The following is a 26,937-nucleotide window of genomic DNA, read 5'->3' as shown; positions in this document are numbered from 1 at the left end:
AAGAGTTAGAGAACACTGGTAGAGGAAAGGTTCCACAATTTGTCATGGGGAAATTTAGTGACGAAGCACTGCGATGAAGCCCTGGTCCTGATCTGCCCCTGTGGAGGATATAATACAGCATTTTCCTTCTGCCCTCAAGCCTCTTACATCCTATTGATCCACAGGTGTCTCTTCATTATAGCTAGTCTGTTGGTAAAGTCTTAGGTCAAGAAGAACCGCACAAACATTCGATGCTTAATACCAAAATCTAGTAAAATCCATAAAGAGGAAATGCTGCTTTAGAGTTAATTTAATTAAAGGGAAGAAAATTCAACTTTAGTCAGTAGCTTTGAACTCTGATGAGTGAAAAATCTATAATGTGATCACATTGAAGTTTCTTTAGAGGCGTTCTTCCATTTGACATTTAAAATGCATTTTATATCAAGGAGTGTCATTTGGGAAAAATAAATGACTTTTTCTGCTGTGTAGCTGAAGAACTTGTTAAAAAGCAAATACATGTGAAAAATCATGTTTGAATTTCCAGGTGTTGTCAGTCTGAGCTGGTCAGCATCTTTCTTTGCTTAGATCTTAATGGAATATAAATCCCTCATAAAAAGAGAACTGGTAAGATAGTCTTTAGTGCTTTTGCCAAGTTACAGTAATAGAAGATATTTGTATTTCAGTCACTTAAAATAATTGCTTCCTGCCTCAAAGCATTCTGTAAGTTGGTTCTGTAAATACATGCTTTGAAGATGTTACTACAGCACATCACATTCTATCAGCTAGAGGGAATTGTTGAATGCAAAGAAGGAAAGAATGCAAGAGACTAATTCTAAATTTCTGTTTTTTAAAGATAGTTTAGAAGCATCAACTTTTTGGGGGACACTTTAGTAGTTCCAGAAGGAGCTATTTCAAACTCAAATTTCTAAATATTACTCATCCTCAAGTGATTTATAAAAGGTACTTGAGCTGCCTTTAGTGCATTACATGCCTGATTAATTTCACACCCTTGGTATTGACAATTGTATTTAAAATATGATATTTCTTCCACTTTTATTTTACAGAAGATTTCGAGAAATTTTCAGGATTAAGGAAAACAAACTGAATTTGAAGAAATCATAGCCTAATCATATATTAACATTAAGCCATTAAAAATTCAGCTTTATATGATATATTGTAGGATGAAGGTGGTGGTGGGGGAAGAATTTATAGCATTCTGCAAAGCCTGAATGCTAAAGTCATGTGAACGTTAAGAAGAAAATCTGAATAATTCAGGCAACAGACTGTAATTTACCATCTGAATTAAGAAAATATATTCCACTTTGGGAGGCCAAGGCGGGTGGATCACAAGGTCAGGAGCTCGAGACCAGGCTGGCCAGCATAGTGAAACCCCGTCTCTACTAAAAATGCAAAAATTAGCCTGGCACGGTGGCGTGCGCCTGTAATCCCAGCTACTCAGGAGGCTGAGGTAGGAGAATTGCTTGACCCAGGAGGCAGAGGTTGCAGTGAGCTGAGATAGCGCCACTGCACTCCAGCCTGGGTGACAGAGCGAGACTCTGTCTCAAAAAAAATTTATATATATATATTCAAACAACTCTCCTCACTTGCAACAAAGAATGCCCAAATAAAGACTATTTTTCTGAGCAAATCACCTCTTTTTACTTTTAATGTAATATTTTAACTATGGTTTGAAGAGAAAACGTTACATTGAGGAGGTTCACATTTTGTAGCTATGATTCTGCATTAACCATAGCACTTTATATAGTCTCCACTGTCACCAAAAGAAAGGGTGAGGAACACCCTCATCTTTAAAATCCAGTGACATCATCATTATCATTAACATCCACTCATCTGCTATTATCCATCCCTCCATCCATTTAGTCAGTCATCCTTTCATCTAGAGAATGTCCCTGGGGCAGAGGAAAACAAGGAAATGGATAAGAGTTAGTGTAAAAAGAAAGAGTGAAATTGCTGCAATTCAAGGGCAGCTAAAATGGATAACCACATCAAGAAGATATCAGCACTAAATGAGAACTACCTTAAATGATCATGCTGTTTAGCATTTTATTGAAACTGATAGATTTGGGTGCACAAGGAGATATATCCCTGGTGCACCCAAATCTATCAGTTTCAATAAAATGCTAAGCAGTATAATGAATAAGCAATCCTATAGCAACTTTAGAATTAATATATAGGGAGAGAGCCTTCTATTTTAATTAAGTGCAGCTAATAAAGGGACAGTTTTGAAGTACAATGACGTGTGTGTTTGTGCTATAGTAATCAAAATAGCATGGTACTGGCATAAAAACAGACATACAGACCAGTGGAATAGAATAGAGCATCCAGAAATAAAATGCACACATTTAAGGCCAATTGATTTTTGATAAGGTTGCCAAGAACACAGAATGGGGAAAGGACAGTCTCTTCAATAAGTGGTTTTGGGACAACTGGCTATCCACCTGCAGAGAATGAAATTGGACCTTCATCTCACACCATATACAAAAATCAACTCAAAGTGGATTAAAGACTTAAATATAAAACCTGAAACTCTAAATCTACCAGAAGAACACAAGGGGAAAAATCTCCATGACAATGGTCTGGGCAATGATTTTTTTGGATACAACTCTAAAAGCACAGGCAGCAAAAGTGAAAATAGACAAACAGGATCACATCAAACTAAAAACCTTTAGCACAGCAAAGGAAACAGAGTGAAGAGAAACCTAAGAAATGGGAGAAAATATTTTTAAACCGTACATCTGATAGGCAATTAATATTTAAAATATATAAGAAACTGAAACAACTCAATGGCAAAAAAACAAATAACCTGACTAAAAAATGGGCAAAGCACACAAACAGTTACTGCTCAAAAGAAGACACACGAATGACCAACAGGTATATGAAGAACTGCTCAACGTCATTAATCATCAGGGAAATGCAAATTAAGACCACAACAATATATCACCTCATACCTCTTAGAATGGCTATTATCAAAAAGACAAAGGATAAGAAGTGCTGGTGAGATGAGGAGAAAAGGGAACATTTGCACATTGTTCTTGGGAATTTAAATTAGTGTAACCATTAAGTAAAGCAGTATGGAAGTTCCTCAAAAAATTAAAAATAGAGCTACTCTGTTATTCAGCAATCCCACTAGTGAGTATATATACAAAGCAAATACAATCAATATTTTGAAAAGATATTTGCACTCCCATGTTCTTTTCAGCATTATTAATAAAAGCCAAGATATGGGATCAAGCTAAGTGTCCACTAACAAGCGGATGGATAAAAAAAATTGTCCACACAATGAAAAACTATTCAGTCTTATAAAAGAAGAAAATGCTATCACTTGTAACAACATGGATGAGCTTGAAGGACATGATGTTAAGGGAAATAAGCCAGGCACAGAAAGACAAATACCATATGATCTCACTTACACTGTATGAGGAATTTCTAAAAAGTTGAATTCCTACAAGTAGTGTTCTTACTACAAATAAATGATAAGTATGCAAAATAATGCATATGCTAATTAGCTTGATTTAGGTATTACAGAATGTGTACATATTTCAAAATGTCATGTTTGATATAGTTTGGATATTTATGCCCTCCAAATCTTATGTTGAAATGTAAATCCCCAGTGTTGGAGTAGGGGCCTGGTGAAGGTGTTTGGATCGCGGGGGCAGATCCTTCATGAATGGCTTAGTGCCATCCCCTTGGCTATGATTGAGTTCTTGCTCTGGTAGTTCGTGTGAGATCTAGTTGTTTAAAAGAGCATGGCACCTTCCCCTACCCTTGCTCCCACTCTTGCGATGTGACATGCTTGCTCCCACCTCACCTTCCACCATGATTACAAGCTTCCTGAGACTCTCACCAGAAGCCAAGCCGATGTTGGTGCCGTGTTTGTACAGCCTGCAGAACAATGAGCCAATTTAATCTCTTTTCTTTATAAATAACCCAGCTTCAGGTATTTCTTTATAGTAATGCAAGAACAGCCTAACGCAATGTTACACACAATAAATATATACAATTTTGTCATTTAAATATCAACAAATAAAGATACATTCATTTTTTTGTAAACAATAGTTTGAGCCATTTGAAATTCCCGATATTTGTGATTTTGGCCCAGAATATGGTAACCTAATGTCTGAAGTGGTTTTGTTTTTCTGGTTAGATTCTGAATGATATGGATCAACCAAGGAAGAGAACCTTCCCACCAGAAAGGGGCTTTAAAACGCTGCCCTGGAAGACAGGATGCAGTAGGCAGAGAACCAGGGTGTCCCTTGTATGGTTAAAGAGGCAGAGAGAGGCAGAACTGCCTGGCTAGGGAACATACACAGGTAGCCAGCATTTTCCAGGTGGGGCCAGATCAGAGATCATAACTTTAAACAGATTGGCTGAGTCATTAGGGAAGAAAAAAAAAAAAGAAGCCAATTGCAGAATCCTGCTAAAAAGTATTTATATTTCAATTAATACATGAAAAAAAATTACTAAATTTCTCATCTAAGAGAATGCTTTAGTGACATAAAACAAATCCTTTTCTTATCCTCATAAATACTCTGTGTATACTGCATCTGTTGTTTTATGGACTATTTCAATCCTACTATTCCATTATCTGGCTCCAGACTGGACAAAGCTTGGAGAGCAGTTGCTTTACAGGACCCGGTTTTGGCGAGATTTGTTCTGTTTGTGCTGAGCCATACTGAATCCTGAGGCGAAAGGGAAAATGTGCACCTCTTTATGCACTTATCAAAATATTCTCTCATATTTTGAACCAAAAAGAAAAAGTTAATAAAAGTGCTAATGTGTTAATAAAAGAAAACATAACAATATATGAAGTCTCACGTTGCCTGATCTGTTGGTGCCCATGTCAACCCTTATAAATCCACCTGAAGAGGGATGAAAGGGCCTCACAGGCCAGGAACCATGGACAGATTGGAAATGACTGCTCCTGTCACAAAATAGTACAATAAAACAAACAACAGCCAATCCTTATTTACAATTTTGATGTGTTCATCATGGTAAATGATGAGCTACGTACCATGGTTTTTTTTGGTACTTTGGTACTTTAATTTTTTGAAATATTACATTTACATAATATCTTGATTCCTGAGGTTTTGGCTCCCTTTAAATGTTGCACCTGACACTAACGCCTCACTCGCCGCACTCTAATCCCAGCCCTACTTGGGCGGTGCGCGTTACTCACATGGTGAATTGAGATTAGGTGAAGAGGAATAAGAAAGAGTCAGCCAAGTCTTCGTAGGAATTCATGAAAAAAGATTCTAAGGAATTGAAAAAAAAAATCCCAGTATGGACTGAAGATCTTAATAATTATTACAATAAAGATTGAGGGGAGAAAAACAGGTCCATCAAATCATGGGCAAATTGGCTTTGAATTGGTGGAGGACACTGAAGGCTCAGATCTGGAAGAGGGTCTGCAGAAAGATATTTTATTGCTGAGCATGAATTTGTGAGAAAAATTTGAAACTGGGAAAATGGCCGTAGAGGAGAATGATGCAGGTAATATAACTCGTCCTTATCAAGCAAAGTGGTTATCAATAATGAAGGCTGAAATATATTATTACTGGAATATTGCCATAAACTGCATAAAGTGTCAAATTGGATCTCTTGCCCAGCCTGCATAGGAGGAAGCAGAATATGTTAACTATGAGGAGAAAAAAAATGAGATTCCCCAGGGGAGAAATGAAATGAGAAATACATTAGTTTGCATGTGAAGGCTGCAAACTTAAAAGCAAAAAGAAAACAAATAAAACAGGCAGTCAAACCAACAAAACCTCAGATGATTCTAATGAAACAGGAGAATTTTGTACCTTTCATATATAATGAAACAATGTATCAAATTGCACCATAAATGAGACTTTTAACTTATAATTACATCTCAGGAAAGTTTTCTCACAATCAGTTTTTTCTTTTGTTTTTAGCCTGGAATGAAGGGCACTCACAGTTGAGTCATGCCGAGCAGCAGGTTCTATTTTCCATATTGAATAGGGCAGTTAAGGCCTAGGTATTGCAGTACTAGTTACCTGTGTTTCTTTGGTGAGGCCTAAATTCCTCTTTCCCTAAGAAGGAAAAAAACTCCCTGGGAGGGGTGTTCAGCGAAAAGATTCACCTGAGCTGAAATTCAGCCAAGGCCTCCTATGACTCTTCATCCTCTGTCATTGCCCCCAGGAAGATGGGAAGGATCGTTGAACTTCAGTCTGACACTCAAGTCTTCTTGTTTAAGTGTTCTCACTTTTATTTCTATGGGATACCACCGAAAATATTTAGCCCCTTAGAGCAATGTGGAAATCATGAGTGAAACTTACAAGAAAGCTAGCAGATTACAGGTACACAGCACAATAGCAGTCTGGCTTTGTCCGGCTTGAAAGATGAACCCTCTTCCCTTAACTAGTTCTGCTTGCCTCCTTTCCCTGAACTAGCAGGTCCTCTTTCCCACCTCAGGTTCTTCATGAAACATTACTCTTTAAAATCGGTTCTCCCAGGGAAATGCCCAAGTTGCAGTTCCAGTTTCCTTTCCAGGAAGCCACTGTGTCCCCAGCATTGATGGTTGTGTCTTCCATGGATGTCTCGCTCAGTACCGATCACTACTGGTCTACCTCCAAGGTCTTAAGCCTTGCTCAGCCCTCTTCTGTCACATCCAATGATTGAAACAAAGATTTCCCACCATTAAAAGGCCCTTTTAGCTATTTCAGTTTTGTTCTATCTCACTTTTCCTTCCTCTGGTCTTCTTTCTCCTTACCACTGCCAGTTCTCTCAGCTGTAACGTTTCTGGCATTTTTTTTTTTTTCCTTTTTAGAAACAAGGTCTCATGCTGTTGCCCAGGCTGGAGTGCAATGGCCCAATCATAGCTCACTGCATTCCTGCCTCAGCCCCCCAAGTAGTAATTACAGACATGTGCCGCTGTGCCTGGCTAATTTTTGTTTCTCAAATACTGTAAAGCATCATGTACAACTACGTTTATTTAAATTTAACACACATAAGATGCTTAAAACAAAAAGGGAGCACATAATTTGCTTAGTACCCTTGAGATACTCTGGCCTTCCAAGTTGAAGAAATTTACTAAAAGATCATTCAAAAATGTCCCAGATATACAGTCTGACAAAATTATTGCAAACTCTCATAAAAAGCCCTTAAATCAATGACAAACTTGCTATCCCATAGAGTGAAGATTGGTTTGAAGATCTAAAGAGATATATTTTCTTAAACCCTAAGCATATGCAGATCTTGGTTGGGCATGGTGGCTCAGACCTGTAATCCCAGCACTTTGGGAGGCTGAGGTGGGCAGATCACTTGAGGTCAGGAGTTTGAGACCAGCCTGGCCAACATGGTGAAACCCTGTCTTTACAAAAAATACAAAAATGAGCTGGGTGTGGTGGTGTGTGCCCACAATCCCAGCTACTAAGGAGGCTGAGGCAGGAGAATCTTTTGAACCCATGAGGTGGAGGCTGTAGTGACCTGAGATTGCGCCACTGCGCTCCAGTCTGGGTGTCACAGCGAGATTTGGTCTCAAAAATAAAATAAAATAAAATAAAATAAAATAAAATAAAATAAAATAAAATAAAATAAAATAAAATAAAAGAAACATATGTAGATGGCTTGTGTTCTTAGCACACACCCAAAACAGGTAACTATGTGAAGAGAAACAATGTTAATTAGCTTGACTGTAGTAATAAGTTTACTATATATGTATATTATGCATTATGTTGTTACCTTAAATATATATGACTTATGAAATAAACCAAAAAACAATAAACATATGGTCATTCAAAGCAAATAAACAAACTTACAAATACAAATAGATGTATTCATTTACTTCTCTGAAAATGCTTTCATTTGTTTCATCCCTACCAATGAAGTTTGGCGAGTTTTGGAAATGCTGACTTTGGATGATATTTAGTAAGCATATTATTAAAATTCTGTGGATTAGCACTTGTTCCAGCATTTCAAATAGCATAAAGCTCCTGCTCAAACACATTGTCTGGCAAGGATTTTACTTAACCAGGCAATACAGAGAACGGGCCAACTAGCAAAGAAGAGTTATTTTTCTATCTCATTCAGTGCCGTGGAAGAAAAATAGAGGAAGAAGCTGAAAATCCTCTTATTGTTTGGTTTATTCAATAGTCAAAATGTTAAATTCCCTTTGAGATTAATGGGACCTATTTAAAGATGGAAATCTCATTTTCCCAGGCCAGCCGTGGTGGTTCATGTCTATAATCCCCACATTTTGGGAGGCTGAGGTGGGAGGATTGCTTGAGCCCAGGAGTTTGGGAGCAGCCTGAGCAACATTAGGAGACCCCACCTCTACACACACACACACACACACACACACACACACACAATCTCATTCCTGCCTTTTACATATTTAAGGTCAGATGGATGATGTGACCTGTTACTTTGAGCAGAAGTGTATAACGATTCCAGAAGGTTGCTCAGTTGGCTGTGTAGACTCCCCTCCCATAAACTGACAACTGCACGCAACTTGGAATCTACTGACACCTTCACAAATGCTGTTTCATTTTCTTAAAATGTAAAAACTGAAGGAGATTATTCACAGGAGTGTCTATCCATGCCCCCCAATCCATTACATATATTCTTTTTATTTCTACCTTAGGACTTCGAAGATGTCATTTCCCTCAATGCAAGAACTACTTCTTTGATTAAAATGCTGATCACATTGCATACCTGTACTAAGGCAATTCCCTGCAATGGAACGCAAGGTGACATTCCTTCCTCATAGTCTCACAGGTGGCTTTGTCTGCACTTGGTTATTCTTTGGCCTCAAACAATTAACATGAAGGGTGCTTCTCACTTTCTGTATAAATGAGCGGCCAGGGATGGTGGCTCACGCCTGTAATCCCAGCACTTTGGGAGGCCGAGGTGGGCAGATCATGAGGTCAGGGGATCGAGACTATCCTGGTAACATGGTGAAACCCCATTTCTACTAAAAATACAAAAAATTAGCTGGGTATGGTGGCACGTGCCTGCAGTCCCAGCTACTCAAGAAGCTGAGGCAGGAGAATCGCTTGAACCCGGGAGGCAGAAGTTGCAGTGAGCCAAGATTGCATCATTGCACTCCAGCCTGGGTGACAGAGCAAGACTCTATCTCAAAAAAAAAAAAAAAAAAAAAAAAAAAAAAAAGAAAGGCAAAAGAGGCAGACACACCTGACTTCCCACCCTAACTGTGATGTTACCTCATTTGAGCCCAGATAAGGGAATATGATACAGAAACCTTTGTAGCTATGAAAACACCATGTCTTGATCACTTGAGAAGTGATTAGTGGGAGAATAGAAAATTGTGGAACTGGTTAGATGCCACTTTGACCACCTAACCTACGCCAGCCCCTTCTGAACAACTTTCTCTCTATTCTCGTTCCATTATTGAGTGCATATTTCCTATCCTCTCTTCTGCTACGAGCTCCTTCCAGTTCCTCAGGAATGGACACCTACTACCATTAATGACAAACACGTCTTTTATATTATAATTAAGTGCATGCTGTCAAGCAAACCACTTTCTCTTTGCGCCAGATGGATTGTTGAATTGTGACTTGATTTTGTCTGTTCTAGTTCTGTCTTTGCATCTATGGTGCTGACATAACATATAAGGCTCCTTGTTTTTTTCCAACTATGCTGAGCTCATTCAAGACATACTGCGATGATTAATTTGATGTGTCAACTTGGCTAGGCCACAGTACCCAGATATTATTGTAGATGTTTCTGTGAAGGTATTTTAAAAGATGAGATTAACATTTAAATCAGTGGACTCTGACTAAAGCAGATTACCCTGCATAATGTGAGTGGGCCTCATCCAATTAGCTAAAGGCCTCGATAGGAAAAAGACTGATGTCTGCAGAGGAAAAGGGAATTCTGCCAGCAGATGGCCTTCGGACCATCGACTGCAACAAGAACTGCATCAAAGTGCAACTTTCCCTGGTTTTCCAGCCTGTCACCTAGCTTGCAGATTTTGAACTTGCCAGCCTCCACAAGAATATGAGTCAACTCCTTAAATAAACTTCCCTCCCCTCTCTCTCTCTCATTGTGTTCCATTAGATTTTCAACTCCAGCATGAAAAGAAATTTGGTGTCTCATGTATAACATAGATGACTATGGGGGTGTTTCATTTCGTGGTGATTCAGACTCTTTGACCTATCCTTCGCCATCCACCATTATCCAAAGTAGTCCCGGATTTATTTTACTTTTTAAATAAAATATCTCTTGTATCATCTTCCTTCCTTCTGCATCCATGCTCCCAAAGCTTCACACCAAATACAGAACAAAATCCTCCACTTTCCTACTTTTCACCCACCAAGCTGTGGGCAGACAAACTTTCCCTAAGCCCCATTTTCATTACTCCCCTCATTTTCTGAAAACCCAGAACAAACTCCTTTTTCTGACTTTTAAGGTCCTGCTTGATACATATCCTTCCTACTTATTTCTCAGCATTCTTCCCTGAAACTCCAATCTCTGCAGCTTTGCTTGTGAAACTTATTATACTTGGAAGGTCATCTCCTCTCTCTTCACAAAAGTCCTTTATACGCTTCTCGACCCAAGTAAAGCTCCATGAGTGCTTTCTTTGATATCTCTGCTTCTCATGTTTTTCTTCTCTTCTGAACTAAAATAATTATGTACCTCTGTTTAGTCTACGTAAAGTTTAAGTAGCATTTATATTTTATACATAACATCTTACATTGTTCACTATTTCATATGTGTAGGTCTTGAATAAAGGAAGTAGATGGGAAGTGCACTGCGGTCTCTTGTGAACTTAATCTTCCTTTCAGAGCCAGACTTTGTGCTTGTTGAACAAAGAATAGTGAAAGTTGAAGTTCTGGTGTTTTTAATTAGTTATTAACAACTATTAGTTGTTGACAGTTCTCAATATGACATTTCAATTTACCCCCAAATTTAGGCCTTGGAAACATCTAAGACATATGTAAGGGGCATTGTTATTTAGATTGGGATTGTATCTTTGACAGCTGTCATAAAGAATACCATAGATCAGATGACTCAAACAATGGATATTTATTTCTCACAACTCGGGAGGCCATGAAGTCCAAGATTGAGGCACCAGCAAAACCAGTGCCTAGAGAGATCACTCTTCTTAGTTTGTAGGCAGCTGTCCTCTAGTTGTATCCCCACATGGCAGAAAGGGAGAGAGAGAAAGGGAGACAGAGGGAGAGAAAGGAAGAGACAGGAGAGAGAGAGAGAGAGAGAGAGAGAGAGAGAGAGAGAGAGAGAGAGAAAGGGAGAGAGAAATCATCCCTCTTTTGTCTCTTCTTATAAGGGCTTGGCCCTCATGACCTGATTACCTCCCAAAGGCTCTTACCTTTGACCTAATTACCTTCCAAATACCATCACAGTGAGGATTTAGGTCTTTCTTCCTTAAGCCTTCAGTAACCTTTCTCAAAAAAGTTCTTAATTTTCCACATATGATAACTGAGTGATATATTTTTAAGATTTAAGATTTTTATTAAAATAGTCACAATGGCTTAATTTTGAAAAGTATTTAAAAGTTTATTCAAGCAGGGCTGTTCTCTTTGTCATTAGAGCTGTTTACTACTGAGGGATGACCAGGGAATAGCGCTCAATAGGTTTATCCTAATTGTTTCAGTGCTAGCGAGTGTGAAAGGAAACAGAACCAAGCCAGCTTCCAGGTAGTCTGTGAGGGGCTGCAGAGCTCTGTGGCAATGTTGGAAAGAGATTAAACAGATCACTACTCTTCATAAAAATTGGACTGTGACTTGGGAAAGGAGTTGGGAGCAGCCTGGAAAAAGGGTGGTCATGAAGAGGGCTTTGAGAGAATGAGGGCTTAACAGCATGATGCAACAGGGAATGACCAAGATAGCATTGGCTAGGGAGAAGTTTCTAGCAAAGGATGTGACTGACATGTCAAGACAGGACAGCTATGTAATAACTTGAGGTTGGTGACTGGGTGATGCTGCACTATGGCTTCCTCCTGTCCTTATCAACTCAACTCACAATAAAGTTGATCTACTCATAGAAGTATCTACCTCCAGAATGAAGAGGGGGTGAAAGAAGGGAACAGATTCAGGAAGGGAGATGGAATAGTATCAGTTCACTAGAGGGCAGAAAGTCAAAACAATTTTCTTGGCAATTGCCAACATTTGAGGCAGGGTACTGAATTTCCCAAGCTGAAATATTGAAGGACGTATTAAGTCACCTGACATTTCTAGGCTAAATCTAGAAGTATCAAATTTGAGAGTTGAAAGAACTTCAATTTACTTTTCATCTTTTCCTGGGCATTGTAAAGATTGTATCTAGGGATGGGGTGCAATTGGAAGTTTTGTTGAATGGCCATTCTTTCTTTTCTTTGGATGACATTTTTCTTGTAGACCACTCAGAATAATTTTTACAAACAATATACTCCTGTTAAGAAAAGCTTGCTCCCTGGTAAGAAAGAACAGGCAAAAATATTGACCACTGTTGCCTAAACTCAGTTCAGCTGAGTTGTTCTTACAACTCTTTTCAAATTTTACTATTATCCTTTCATCCTAAAGTGGAGCAATTTAAATAACATCTTTGCCAAGCCTTCCTGATTGAGTCCGGAAGTGTCCATTTTTGTGCTAGGAGAGAGGCTTATTGCAAATTTCTTTCCCTGCATACCTACGTGTAATCAATGTGGTAGTTGGTACATCACATGAGGTGGAGCTGATTAAAGTTCTTCAGCACTCTCATTTTGATGAAAGTGTTTACCAATAAGGGACATTGCCCTACACGTGAGGCTGGAACTACGTGGGTACCAGCCCAGGGAAGGCACGTATCCTCCAGGCATTTCCTGTCTGAGGTGATAGTACTGACAGGCCCAATAAGGTCGACAGCAGTTACAAATAGTTATGAAACTGCAATTATACGCCAGCCACTGAGCTTAGCACAGGAATTTTTAAAAAAAGGAATAAGAGCATATCTTTTTACTTCAGGAATTCAGTCTTGGAAGGATTCCAGACATGCATAGCAATAGTTTCAGTTCTGTGTGGTAAATGTTTGATGGAGGTCTAGATGACTTTTTGCTGTGGAATCAGGCAACAGATGGTAATTATAAATCCTTTTCAGGGAGCGGTTGGGGAAAACTTCACAGAGAAGGTAGCACGTTAGCTGAAACTAAAATATGAGTTGGAAGTCATCAAGCTGGAAGAATGGAAGAGTATTACAGGCACAAGAAAAAATAACTGTGTAAAAGCACAAGAGCATGACAGTGAATGACAAATTTTGGCAATGGTGAGTTGTGTGACCAGAAATGATAGCCAAATACTGCTTCTAGAACTTTGATTTGGCTCTAAGTTTTTTACTAGACAGATTAAAAAGGGAACTAGATTATTCCAAAAAACTCTGACTTTCATGGAGATATTGTAATACAAATTCATTCATTCACTGCTTTAATTCATTTAACATATATTAATTTTTAATATAGCATCTGGCTGGACACTGCCAATATAGGAATGAATAGAGATAGATGGCTGTCCCTGACCACATGGAACATTAGCAGCTTGGTTTTATATTGAGTTCATTCAATTTAGCTCATGTCATGGATTCCTTTTGACAGAGTCAAAGGCTGAGGTGAGATAAAGAAAAGTTGGAAGTGTGCTAATTTCAACATATTACCTAGATGGGCAATAAAAGACAAAACAATGCCCAATAGTACAGTAGCTCTGCTTAAAGCTTGCTTCTTCACTTAAAATACTGCAATTTATTAAGAGACTGGTTTCTACTGTAAATGGAATGTGTTGCAAGTGAAAAAGTCTGTAATTTGGGAGGGAGGACACTAAAGAACTTCTCTCCTGATAGACCAGATGATCATTCTAATGAGCTAAAAGAGAAATGTATTGTCGCCTACACACGTCTAAACCAAACCAAACCACAAAAAATTTTTACCCTGTGAATTGATACTATTTTTGAACAAGTTGGATACATGTTGTGTGAAGGACAGAATATCAAGTTTCTCCTATATGTGGCTGACTCATTTTTATGAAATAGGAGTGATCTTTTTGAGATGAAGTCTCACTCTGTCACCCAGGCTGGAGTGCAGTGGTGCGATCTTGGTTCACTGAAACCTCTGCCTCCCGATTCAAGCAATTCTCCTGCCTCAGTCTTCTGAATAGCTGAGATTACAGGCATGCAGTGCTACGCCTGACTTATTTTTGTATTTTTAGTAGAGACAGGGTTTCACCACGTTGGCCAGGCTGGTCTCAAATTCCTGACCTCAAGGGATCTGCCTGCTTCGTCCTCCCAAAGTGCTGGGATTACAGGCATGAGCTGCTGCGCCCAGCCGATGGGAGTGATCTTAACAGATAACTGGCTCTACAGAAAAGAATGGCTTGGGATCAGCTACCATAAAAAACAGTAACAATAGAAGACCCCACAATTCTATACAACATACCAATTCTTTTAGTGTCCTAGATGCATATTTTGCAAGTACTTTATCTCAGAATTAACTACTAAGTTAAACTGCTGAAGCTGAAAGATTTCTTTGAGTGCTTTACTGAGATTTTAATGGCCTGGTGGGTGTTTGGTGACACTAACCTCAAAAATTTTCCAGGCTAAAATTATCTCACTGATACTGTGGTGCAGGATTTTGGAGCCCTAATTTTCATTTTACCTGTACTTGGGAAAAAGCCAGAAATGTTTTATGAGGGAGGGAAGCCTTGTTCTTGTCCAGAGTGCCCCTCCACTTCTTTTTTTGTTTGTTTGTTTTCTATTTTCCATGTATAACTGTCTTTTTATCAGCAATGCTTCCCAGTTAGGGTTTCCAATTTTCATTAAGATATGTCATTTCTACTCCCATTTGGGCTGATTATGAAAGCATATGGATCTGCTCTTGTCAATATGGAATATTTGCACTCTAGATCCAGGTCAGCAAATATAACTCTTCTTGCTCAATACAAATCAAAAGCTCAATTATGAGATATAATTTTTACTTATAGAGCATTGACTGAAGGTTAGACAGCACAGCTATTCCTCTAAATAATGCAAAATCAATTCTTGAATTAAGGCAGACTGTCAGCACCTAGTGCCTCCTGGAAGTTCTGTAATGAACTGGGCTTTGGCATTCATTGAACATGTCCAGGGGGGCCTTAAAGGAAACACCTGACACTGGTTTTACACAGTAGGAAGGTTCACGTGGACAGGACATGGTGCACTATAGCCCAGACTGTCCTTATGAGAATTCATCAGATACATTTTTCTCCTAAGCAATTACCATGCTGTATGCATGCAGATCTATATTAGGTGACTGATTATATTTTCCTCTTTACACAGCCTGTTAAGAAGCTCAAATCATGAACCACCTGAAGCAAACCTACAGAACTCTATGATGTTTATTTTGTATATGATTTTTCCTACAGTTATCTTATTTTAATAAATGTATTGATGTGAAACTTATAACACATAAAATTAACTATTTTAAGGTAAATGATTCAGTGGCATTTGGTACATTCACAATGTTGTATGATCACCACATCAATCTAGTTCCCAAACACTTCCATTTCACTAAAGGAGTAATCTTTGTTTTATTTTCTCTTCCATTTTTCTTTCCATTCTTTAAAATAAAATCAATACAAACTCTTTTTGTATTGATCCATGTCTTTAAATCACTATAAATCTTGTTTAAATGATGTAGGATTTTAATAAGCAAAATTAAAAAAATTTAATAATAAGCCACACTGCAGGATATGGAGGAGTAGTAGGCAGGATATGTGAGAAGAACCAAGAAGGAGTCACTTCGTGGAAGCCCAGATGTAGGAGTTTCAAGAGCGGAGTGGTTAACAAGAGTCATGTGCCAGAAATGTCAAATAAAAAGAAGATGGAAATGAGACTGCTAAATTGATCAATTAGGAAGTCATCTGTGACTTTTGTGAAAGTTACCTCCCTGCTTTGTGTGGTTAGAGGTGAAACCCTGTGGTGATTAGGAGGTGACATAATAGAGACTCAGAAGCCTAGACAATTTAGAAAAATTGACAGAGTAGTGAAATAGAGAAGAGGCTGTGGTTTGAGGGCAAAGCAAGTTTGAGGTTATACTGTTTGCAAGGATGGAGCTACTTAAGCCAAATATAGTATAATAGATGTAGAAAACTTGAATAATGATCCTGGCTGTGCCGCAAGCTATGATATGACCTTGAACAAGGCACTTCACATTTCTAGCCTTGGTTTTCTCACAGAAACACAGAAGCTTAACCAAATCATCTCTAAGATTTCTTCCGGCTTTAGTGTTCTATGGTATATTCATGAGTAAAAGAAATGTATAAATAAAATGGAAATGGTAAAGCAATTTGAAAATAAGATAATGCTTTCATCATATACTATTATTTTTATTAATCTAGCTGAAATGCTAATCTTATAAGGAAGTTTTATGATAGAATGAAAGAAAAGTATTCAGTGAGTTCCTGAGATCAATCATTTCACGAAAAGTTTTGTTTTGTTTTGTCCAACCAACTCTTAAAATAATTTGGATGCCCAAATAGTGGTTGATGTGGATTGTGGTTAATTATAAATGGCTTAAATTCTTTGATATTTCTCCCATCAAGAGAGAAGGTCTATGTCCCCTCCCTTTGAATCTAGATGGGCTCTACAGCTGCCTAGCAATTAGAATGTGATGAAATGATGCTATTTTTAGGCCCGTACGATATTAGAACACTGACACTCTGAACTCAGCTACGATTCTGTGGCGAAACCCAAGCAACCCTGTGGAGAGACCTATGGAGAGAAGAAATGAGGCCCCTAGCCAACAGCTCTGGGTGAGCACTGATTTGCCAGCCAGTGAGTGAACCGTTTTGGAAATGGATCTTCAACACCAGTTGAGATATTTCAGCTGACACAACATGGAGCAGAGAAAAGCTGTCCCTGCTGATCCCTGCCCAAATTTCAGATTTATTGGCAAAATAAATGATTATTGGTTTAGGCCACTAACTTTAGGGATGGTTTGTAATGCAGCAATAAATAACCGTGTCAAGAAGTTAACATTTATTCACCAATAATCATGTAAATGAAATCCAATTTGTATAAGTAATTCTGCTATCAGGCCATATATGTATTCCCTTGCATTCTGTAAAATGGCATAATAATTGCACAGTGTTTATGAGGAAAATGCAGTTAAGGGAGTTCACTCAAAACTTGTAGAATTTTGTGGAGACCTCTAACTAAAACAATAATAATCTTATTAAATATACCAGTCATAGCAAATCTCCAATGGCATTTGCATTTATAATCACAGTACATTCTTATCAGCCTTGTATCCTAGGGCTTGTGTTTTTTACTTGTACTTTTACCATAGAGCTCTATAGAATGGAAATAATAGGAGTTCTTGGAGCCACTAAATCAGCTACTTTTTGCACTAAAAAAAGGCTCTCTGCAAGATTTTTGGTCATTTTCTTCCCTAATGTCTTCACATGTTGCTAAATATTTCTCTTTAACTGTGAAAAAGTTTGATACTATTGCCTCAAAGTTAACCTTCTTGGAGATTCAACACTGAATCACCAAGACTTCAGTGTTCACTGATATTGTTTCTGACTTACACACGTGCTAACTTACGCTAAAGAAGCACATGTAGCAGAACAGACTGTATCCACAGTCAGCATGTAAGAGGCACAGGAAAACATAGAGTGATTGTAAAGGCCCAGTCCACTGTTGACATGGCCGCTTGGCATGGACTTGGGCCTTAGGACCTACCTTGTCCTCATGGACTCTCAGTTTCCAAGCCCAGAGGAGATTGTTGTTCTGAGTGAGCAGCAGTTGGTGCTGTTTTGCTTTCAGCCTCCTTCACCAGTTCATTAGAAAAGGGCTGCCAGTGCTGGCTGTGGGACTGGGAGCTAGAGCTGAAGGGATGATGCTGTGAATGTCCTCCTCTGCAGAAAGGGTAGTTCGATGGACTGCTTTTCTGTTGGAAATGCAGGTGGCAGTGAACCTTTTCCTCGGTTGAGGATGGCTTTCTCACTGGTCTTTGAGGCCAGTATCAAATGGGATTCATCAAAGAGTATGTTGTCATCCAACATAGACTTTGCGAGAAGAAACTTACCAGGTAGACCATGCTCTGCTCCGTCCACTATCTCAAGCTGGGGTTCAACAAGAGGAAGTTCTGGACTCAAAGTAGCATCCTGAAGAATGAATTTTGCAAGACAGATGTTGAGAAGGATGTATATGTATATAAGAAGGGCTATACCCATATTTTAAAATTTTCCTTTAAATTTAAGCAAACTATTTTGTAGTTGACTTGAATCTACTATGGAGGAAGGTTCTGATACAGAAATATGTTCTAAAAGGGTAATATCCATTGATACAGTGGTAAAATAAGATCTATTGCTTCTTGGATAACTGAATCTGCCTGAATAGACTTAACTAACAGCTAAGATACTTTGATTTATGTCAATCATGTTATGAATTATTTCATTTTAGGAGGGAATAAAGCTTAATTTAGCACTTCTATTTATGAGCACACCAGTGACAACTTCTGGCATAAATTAAGTAAACATAGGTTTAAATTAAATACAAAAATTATTACTGAATTTATTATTTACTTTTAAAGACATTAATTTGCATTTATCAAACCCCCTTAAATAAATACATAGGTAAATCCTTAAGACATGACATAAAAACAAATTTATAAAGTATGATCGTGTTTATACATATTTCTGAAAGTCAAAGTTAAATAACACGTTCTGCTTTAATTATTCTTTTCAGTTCATGAAAATGTGTTTGTTTCATTAAAAACAGAGGCCATCCTGATTCTAATTGAAACAAAAATCTAACTAAATTGAAGGAAACTTTGAACTTTGAGATATTTGAAATGCAAGTTGTATTACATTTTATTAATACAGATACTGAAAGTGGGTTAAGCAAGTGCTACTTGTAAAAAACAGAAAAGAATATAATTAGCATTGCAAAGGGGATTTTGCTCTGTTCAGTTCCTAAGCTGATTTGTTCTTTGATGGAAGGTTTTGAGACTTTGTTCCTATTTAAAGAACAAAAGGACAACAAACTCACCTCTGTTATATCAGCAAAAGATGTGGGCAGCTCTGATTGGGTATCAGGACCAAAGGCTGGCAGTGATCCAGCAATTTCTGTGGGTAAAAAAATCACAAGATTGGAGTGTATCTTTCCTTTTTCTTTTGAGGTTGGGGCAATAAAACAGTCCAGGTTGAAATATACAGAATAACCAACCCTTAAGGAGTAGTACAACAAATCATTAAGAAAACCAGAAGCATAGAAAAAAAGGTCATTAATCTGAATGATATATTGAAGGACAGATGCAAAGGGTGCATCTTGCATGTTTATGTGATAAGAATAGTTATTAAGGTGGATTTTTAGGGTGTTCAGTTTTATTCTATAGATTTGGACCAAGCAGGCTATCTAGACCATTGGGGATAAAAATATGACTAAGCTGATAATAAACAAAATGATTAGAATAAACACTGGAACCAATGATCATTTGTGGCAAACTTTCAGCCTAAAGCCTGATTCTTAGAACGCCACAGAGAGCTCAAAAGAGAGAAGCTCCGAGTATCAGGTTGTCTCTGAGAAGCTCTGAAGTGGACCTTTTCTTGCCTGTGAATTTACCTGGCCCTGAGTCTTGTCCTAAGAGAGCTTTATGAGATTTTCTAGTGTTAAGAGTGCCTATCTTAGGCAGAAAACAGAACTGGCAGAAAATGACAGTTTTGTGCCATGTTGTACTAAATGGCGTTTCCAGTGTCCATCTACTTTGCCATTTACTGAACCTACTGAGGACTTCCCTCTGAGGATCTTGAGTGTGCCTGATGATCTTGTTGACTTCTTTAGATCCACTCTCCCCTCCTCTCCCTGCTATTTGCTGCCCCAGAAGGTTGAATAATATGGGCTATATCAATAAGGTTCCTTGTGCTCTGTCTTTGGCATGGCTTACAACATTAGGCAACACTTCAAGTCTGGAGATAGTAATGAGGCTTGCTGCTTCTAGCCCCAGGGAACTCTCCTAATTCTTTGTGTACCGGCAAACCTTTACAAATGGTCCCTTTATTAAACTCTCCTCAAATTATACTAATTTGAATGTGCCATCTGTTTCTTGCTGAGATCTGACCAATTGACTAGATGAGAGAATCTATTTAGATCGTGCCAGGGTAACAGAACTGTCTGTGGGTTCTCTTCTCTGCCTTGGTTGCACTGGCTGTCTACAGTTGACTTGGAACTGAACTGAAACCCTTGGATTCTCCTAGAACTGCCCTTGGTAAGAAGTGGGTACCAAAGACATCAAATGAGATATAGGAAGGAGTGAGAAAAACTAGAAATGATACTATACATGTTCCCGTCACAGTAATGATTGACTTTAGAAGACCCAAGTTAAAATGACAGTTTCCATGAGACATTCACATTCTTAGTTTCTGTCAAAATGAGAATAAACTCAGAACTAAGCCATCACTAACTGACCATCAGTGAACTGAATTGTCCCCACATCCAAAGATTGCTCTTCCTCTAGTGCTTTGCTGATCAGCCTTTTGAGGTCTGTAGCTGTGAGATAAATTTCTGGTTGCTTGTCCTCCTCCATGGTTCCATGATAGACTTCCTCACTTTCAATTTTGTTGGAATCAAAAGACGGGAGGTCACTTGCAGGGCTTTTTGCTTCTGCACTGTGTCTCTTAAAGATAGCTGTAAGTTGCATCTCTGTGGAGCTTGAGCTGTGGATAGCAGAAGACACATTCCCCACCCAAAGCCATTGTTACATGCCTTGTAAAGAGAGCCACTAGATTGCTACCAAGCTTCAGGATAGCTTCCACCTCTTTCCTGATGGGCTCTGAGAGAATATCCCACTTTAAAACATTTCAACATTTATCAGAAACTTAAAATATGAAAAAAGAACAAACATATATTTTGGTTCTAAAATAGAATGGCAGGAGGGAGTTCAGTCCACCACAAAGAAGGATTACTAATTGAATCAAGTGACTATAGATTTTTACTTCAGGTTTTTGTTTGTTTTTTCCGACAGGGTCTCACTCTGTTACCCAGGCTGGAGTGCATTGGCATGATCATGGCTCGCTGTAGCCTCGAAGTCCTGGGGCTCAGGTGATCCTTCTGCCTTATCCCCCAGCATAGCTGGGAATGTGGGAAGGAGGTGGGCTAATTTTAAAGTTTTTTGTAGAGACAGAGTCTTGCCATGTTGTCCAGACTGGTTTCAAACTCATGGCTCAAGCGATCTGCCTGCTGTGGCCTCCCAAAGTGCTGGGGTTACAGGCCTGAGCCACTGTGCCCACCTAGATCTTTTTGAAAAAGTGTTTTTTGTCAAATGTTGCTGGTATTGACCACTATTTTTTGTGATCTTATAAGTCATGCCGTGCCAATCAGGAAGAAGGACGAATTACCCTTTCTTCTACAAATAGCCTCCTTTAGGAAGGTCTATGAAATAGCAATGTAAGATATAGCAGCAGTAGGATAATAGTATGTGTATATATATACACACACTATATGCATGCAAAAAAGTCCAAATTACCCTTCTATATACCCATATATATGTTGTAACCAAGTAACCAAGTCAAAGGTTCAGTTCTTAAGGCTATTTCTTTTCTACTTTTTTTCTAAGAAGTATTTTTTAAATAAAAAATTACAACTTTAATTGAAACATAACACTCTTTTCCCTCAAGCTGCTTTTAAAATAACATCTTAGAAGGAAGGTGTGAGAAAAGAGAAAGATAAGCAGTACATAGGTAGCTGTATTTATTATATATTCATTAACTCAAAGCTTTTTTGCATGCAAAAATGAAACAGGATTCTTTATGTCTCTCCCCTCAGGAATCAGGATTAACCTTTAGTTCATGTCATAAATCTATACAGAGTGATGTGGAAGTGTTTTAAGGCCACAGAAACTGATCATGTATATTCTTGGTGGTTTTTCAGACCATACAATCATTTAGAGTCTATTGTTTGTTATTTCACTAGTCAATTACAGAGCCAAAGCTGGATTCTTATTACTGAGCTCTCCAAGGTATAGTGGGCCCTTTTCTCAGTTCACATTGACCTTGGAAAGGAGCAAATTAGTTTCTCTGTTTTATCCCAGACTTCGGTTGATTCCACGTATATGTGTGCTTTCATATAGACAACTGCCCAATACAAATGGCATTTAAGAAATAAAGTATGCTTGCAGCACAGAAATGTGTTTTTATTTTCTAACTATACCTTGAGTATGATAAAATCCTGTTCAGTTGACCAAGGAAATGTATACCTATATATCACATAGTGACTTTGATTAGAGAGTTTTTTTCTTTAACTCTTTTACTGGGTAATTGTTCAATTACTTCCATTCAAATAAGAAACCATCAAAAAGTAATGGGCTTATCCCAGACATTATATGTAAAAATTATTTGTGCAAAATCCGTATATAAATTTGGGGGAGGGGGAAATGTACTATATTTCAAAACATAAAAAAAGTCCAAATTACCCATCTTTTTCTTTCTTTGGTCTTCATTTCATCATGCACAATGGAAACATGAAAAAGAGAAAAAAATTTAATGACATTTATTGAGACGACATTCAATGAATTATTTTATATACAAAAGAAAAAAAATTTCCTTCCATTGTCTCTTATGTTTGCCCAGAGCTTTGAAGGAAACATATAAACTGCCATCAGAATTTGAATGGAAACTTTGAGAGCGATATGAATCTAAGGAAGTAAACATCATTATATGTTTCTGATTAGGATTTGAGCCTTAGTTCAAAGATTATCTGTACTTTGGTCTTCTTAAATTCCTTAATGTCTTCATATTCCAACTAAAGAGGCTGGAAATCTATCCTATATGTTTTACATTTTGGGTGGTGCTGGTGCAGGAACATTTTTAAAAAGTACTTTGTAAATGGATTTCTCAGTTCTTACTGGCATTAAATGATTAGTTTATTCTTGAGGATAATTTATCTGAGGCAAAACCATGGAACTGGTGTTTTCTTGAGTGATTATTTTTTGAATTGTTGTAATCAGTAAGCTTTGAGGGATTGGTCCAATTCACCATGGGACAGCTTGCAAGAAAAACTAACACTTGTTTACTGGGTGAGTGGTCTGTACCGGAACGTTTACATGCATTCTCATTTAATCTTTTCAGCAATGTAATCCCAGCTTCACAGAAAAGGGAACAGGCACATAGAAGGAGGTGTCAAAGGGGAATTGCAGGGTTGAAACCCTGGCTTTCCTGACCGCAAGCCTGGCTCATTTTTCCATGCTACCACCTGCTTGTGCATGAAAAAGGACCATTTACTCACCAAACTGATGAAAGCATTTTGGACTCCTTTGGACATACGTGTGAATTCAATTTTGTAGCTATGTCCAGCTTTCTCCTTTTGCATTTCAAATGGTAGTTGCTGCCAAAGACACTCTACACATGTGATAGGATTGGCGTTGTTGCCCTTTCTGCCTGGACTATCTGAACTAATCGAACTTGCATCCCCAGATGTAATGTGACTGAAATGTACCTGCTACAGGCATACCACAACCCTCCTTCTGTGGAGGCAAGGAAGAACCTATGACTATCTAACTAGTGCTGCTGTATGGGGTGAGATCTCCTTTTCTACCAACCAGACATTCATCCTGCCTCTTGCTTGTTTTCAGCAATAGTTTGTAATCCACGTGGTTCTGTAAAGAGGCCAGGCTTCCTGGGTCAAGACCCTAGTCCTGTTAATTTTTAAATAATTGTTTCATTGAGGTATTGTGATAAACGAATGGGACATATTAATGGTATACAATCCAAGAATTTTGATGCCATACACCTATCAAACCATTACCACAATCAAGATAGTGAGCATATTCATCATCCGCAAAGCTTACTCATCCTACTGTGCCATTCTTCCCCTCCTATCCCTATCTGCCTCACCTTCCTAAGCAACTGCTGATCTGTTTCCTGTTACTGTAAATTGGTTTGCATTTTCTAGAGTCTATTATAAATAAAATAATGATGTACTTTTGTTTGGCTTCTTTCACTCAACATAGTTATTTTGAGATGAACCCATGTTGTTGTGTATTCCAACAGTTCATTTCTTTGTTGAGAAGTTGTCTATGGTAAGAATATGTGACAATTTGTTGCCCTGTTGATAGACATTTGGGTTATTTCCAGGTCTTGGTTATTAAGAATAAAGTGGCTTTGAACATTTGTGCACAAGTATTTGAAGGAGTATACTCTCCAACAAGACTGCATGATTGTTAATAGTTTTCTGCCTTTGCTGAGAGATAAAGCAATATTTAAAGTGGAATTTTCATTGTTCATCCTCATAATTGTGTTAATGATACGTTCTAGCTACTTCCCAGTCACGTTGAATTCAGTGAAGTCACTGATAAAAAAGTACTTGTTAAATTGTAAATCAACCTTTATACAAATGAGCTAGAGGAAAGTCAGTACCAGGAGACTCACAGGGTTTTTGGTCTTCTTCAGGAATCTGGCCCACAAAAAAGCAATTTCCTTAATAATATGTTTACTTTATAATATTGTGAGCATCATTATTAATGATTACAATTTTGCCACTGTCATGAGCATATTATTTATTGTATTCAAGGGCCAAAATATTTTACGGTGGACTAAATCTTCATGTCATCACGGAAATCACTGGGAAAATGTGATCAAACTTACTTTGTAAGCATCTTTGGCAGAAATAATAATAAATCCTTACAAAGATAAGCACTTGGTAAAAATTCATTGTCAAGGGATATATCTTTAAAATATTTACCTTGCAAAATTTCAACATCTAACATTTTGGTTTACTTCTAAAACACATTGTTTAAATACTTGTTTTTCATTTATTGAAGGGAGGTGGATAATGAGCATTTTAATATTCACCAAAAGAACTGTTCCCATCATTTCCTTCAGCTTTAAATTAAAAATTTGTTCTTCTACTGCAGTGGTTTATTCAGAAAATGTCTGCATTTATGCAGAATATTTTTCTATCAACTTTTATTTTTCTCTAATCCATCTGATTTCACAGAAAATACTACAGAGCAGCATCTGGAAATAAAGAAAAATGAGTCTGCTTTGGTAGATATTAAGTATTTCATCTTTTATAACTTTCACTTTTCAGTATTTCCTTTCTCTGGAGTTATACAAATCAGAGGGGCCTGATAGCTTTGGAAGAAATAAACCAAGAGAGCTCCCTGCAAAGCGATTTCTTTTTCTGGGCCTGTGGAGCCCTTGCTCTGTGCATCTTCTTGCTTTAAGACAGCAGGCAGGGAAGGAGCCGGAACACTCCTGGGGAAGCCCACTCTCCTTGGTTTACAAAGCTCGTTTGGGGCAAGAAATCTCATTCTGCTCATACCAGGACTGACACTTACCCTGTGGCACATTTTAAAAATAGCATATTATGAGTTCATCTGTAGATGTTTTGAAAAATGAGAACTTAAAGAAAAGATTTAAAAATTATTTCCCCCAATCATGAACCCACATGAGAGTGTTGTGATACTGATGGATACAGCCCTCCTTGTGCCAAAGATGTGGGAACATGGTTAACCCCTCTTTAGTGTGGCACTGTCTTATGATCTTATGTTTTTATTTAAAATTTTAATTTAATAATCTTTGAGTGGTAATAGAGTACTATGAGTCAAATGTCAAAATGACATAAAAGGTATATTTTAGAATGTCTTGCTTATGCTCCTATTCCTTTCCACCCCATTTTCCCAACTCTCCTACCCTGATAGCGATGACTTTTTATTGTTCACTCATCTCTCTTGGGCAGCATGGTTTGTTTAAATAGTGATGCTATTTAGCATCCCATAGGAAACCAGGCAATCAGACACCAAGGCGCTTAATTGCTACCTTGTTTTCATCTGTCTCTACTGAGGTAGTTTCCTAAGAAGCTCATTCATAACCACATGGCCAAAGACAGCAGATGAGCTCTCTATAGAGAGCAGTATTTCTGATTCCCAGGAGAAGGAAGGAATACAGCTCCTGTGCTACCCCTTAAGAATCACCTGGAGTCATGTTCTAATTAGACAGTTCCTTTATCTGAAACGTACTCCGTTTCCAGGATTTGGCAGAGCTAAACAACTGGGGAAAAAGGACCTTATAATCCTCATGACATTGCTTTTAAAAAAGGATAGGAAGAAAGTAATTTAAAAATTGAGAAGAGTTTGATTCTCTTACTTACCTAAATCCTAACACATGGATTTTTTTGAATCCTGGAAGTTTCTTAAATATCTTTTGCATCTGCAGAGAGAAAAACATTTATAAAATACTCTTTGGTTCTACTGGGTCAGTTCTTGCCTAACTGAAAAACCTAAACACTTTTGACGAGTTAGGGGAAGAGCTGAAAATGGAAAATTATTATTTTTTCTTTTTAAAAAAATCTCTCCAAATTAATCAGATGAAAATGAAAAATTGAAACAACTAAAGAGGCCAAACTCTTTGTTCCTAGTGATTTCAAGTATTTTCCTATTTATTTAAAAGCTGTAACTGGGTAGTTCTGATTTGCTCTTATGGTTACTTTAAATAAAATATAAAATAGCTTTAAGGTGATATTTGAAAGCAACTTTTTGTTGATAGGAGTTTTGCTTATACACATACAGTAATATTTTCTGACTATAATTATAACTAGAGGTAGCTATAATATTTTAACTACAATATTTTCTGAATTAATGATATGGCTTGGAAAATATCTGTAATGTGAAAGGGATGATTACATTCAAAATGGCTGCTGCACCTAAACAAAGTGGTAGAAATAGATTCTAATCTAATAGATTAGATTTACTCTTAGATTCATATGGACTTCACAATAAATTTTCTTAATTAATTCGACCTTACTAATGAGGCCTGTTATCATAATATTTTACAATTGCTGTACTAACTAATCCTTAAGCTACCACAGCCTGGCCATTCTCTCCAGGCCACCGTCTCTCCTGCTCTCTCTAAATCCAGTGGCAATTTCTGTTCCCCATCTACAGTGTTCCTGCTCTTTCCTGGTTCTTCTTCCACCTCTCTGACCACTCTCTCCATCTTCCTTGCTCCATCCTATTCC

General features: G+C 37.9%; 1 protein-coding gene across 2 annotated transcripts in view; it reads right to left on the bottom strand.

The window, feature by feature from the left end:
- Nucleotides 1–26,937, bottom strand: part of IMPG1 (interphotoreceptor matrix proteoglycan 1) — a 146,892-nt gene that overhangs the window by 60,082 nt on the left and 59,873 nt on the right. For both annotated transcript variants that reach the window (XM_008006410.3, XM_038002172.2), the window contains 5 exons: nucleotides 26,071–26,129; nucleotides 22,394–22,414; nucleotides 20,392–20,639; nucleotides 18,976–19,052; nucleotides 18,011–18,089 (listed from right to left, as the gene is read on the bottom strand). In XM_008006410.3, the coding sequence (XP_008004601.3) occupies nucleotides 18,011–18,089; nucleotides 18,976–19,052; nucleotides 20,392–20,639; nucleotides 22,394–22,414; nucleotides 26,071–26,129 (484 nt within the window). The remainder of the gene's footprint in view (nucleotides 1–18,010; nucleotides 18,090–18,975; nucleotides 19,053–20,391; nucleotides 20,640–22,393; nucleotides 22,415–26,070; nucleotides 26,130–26,937) is intronic.

This window comes from Chlorocebus sabaeus, chromosome 13 (assembly GCF_047675955.1).
Source record: "Chlorocebus sabaeus isolate Y175 chromosome 13, mChlSab1.0.hap1, whole genome shotgun sequence".
NCBI lineage: Eukaryota > Metazoa > Chordata > Mammalia > Primates > Cercopithecidae > Chlorocebus > Chlorocebus sabaeus.
Note: the sequence above shows the minus strand (reverse complement) of the source record. Positions and strands in the feature narration are given on the sequence as shown.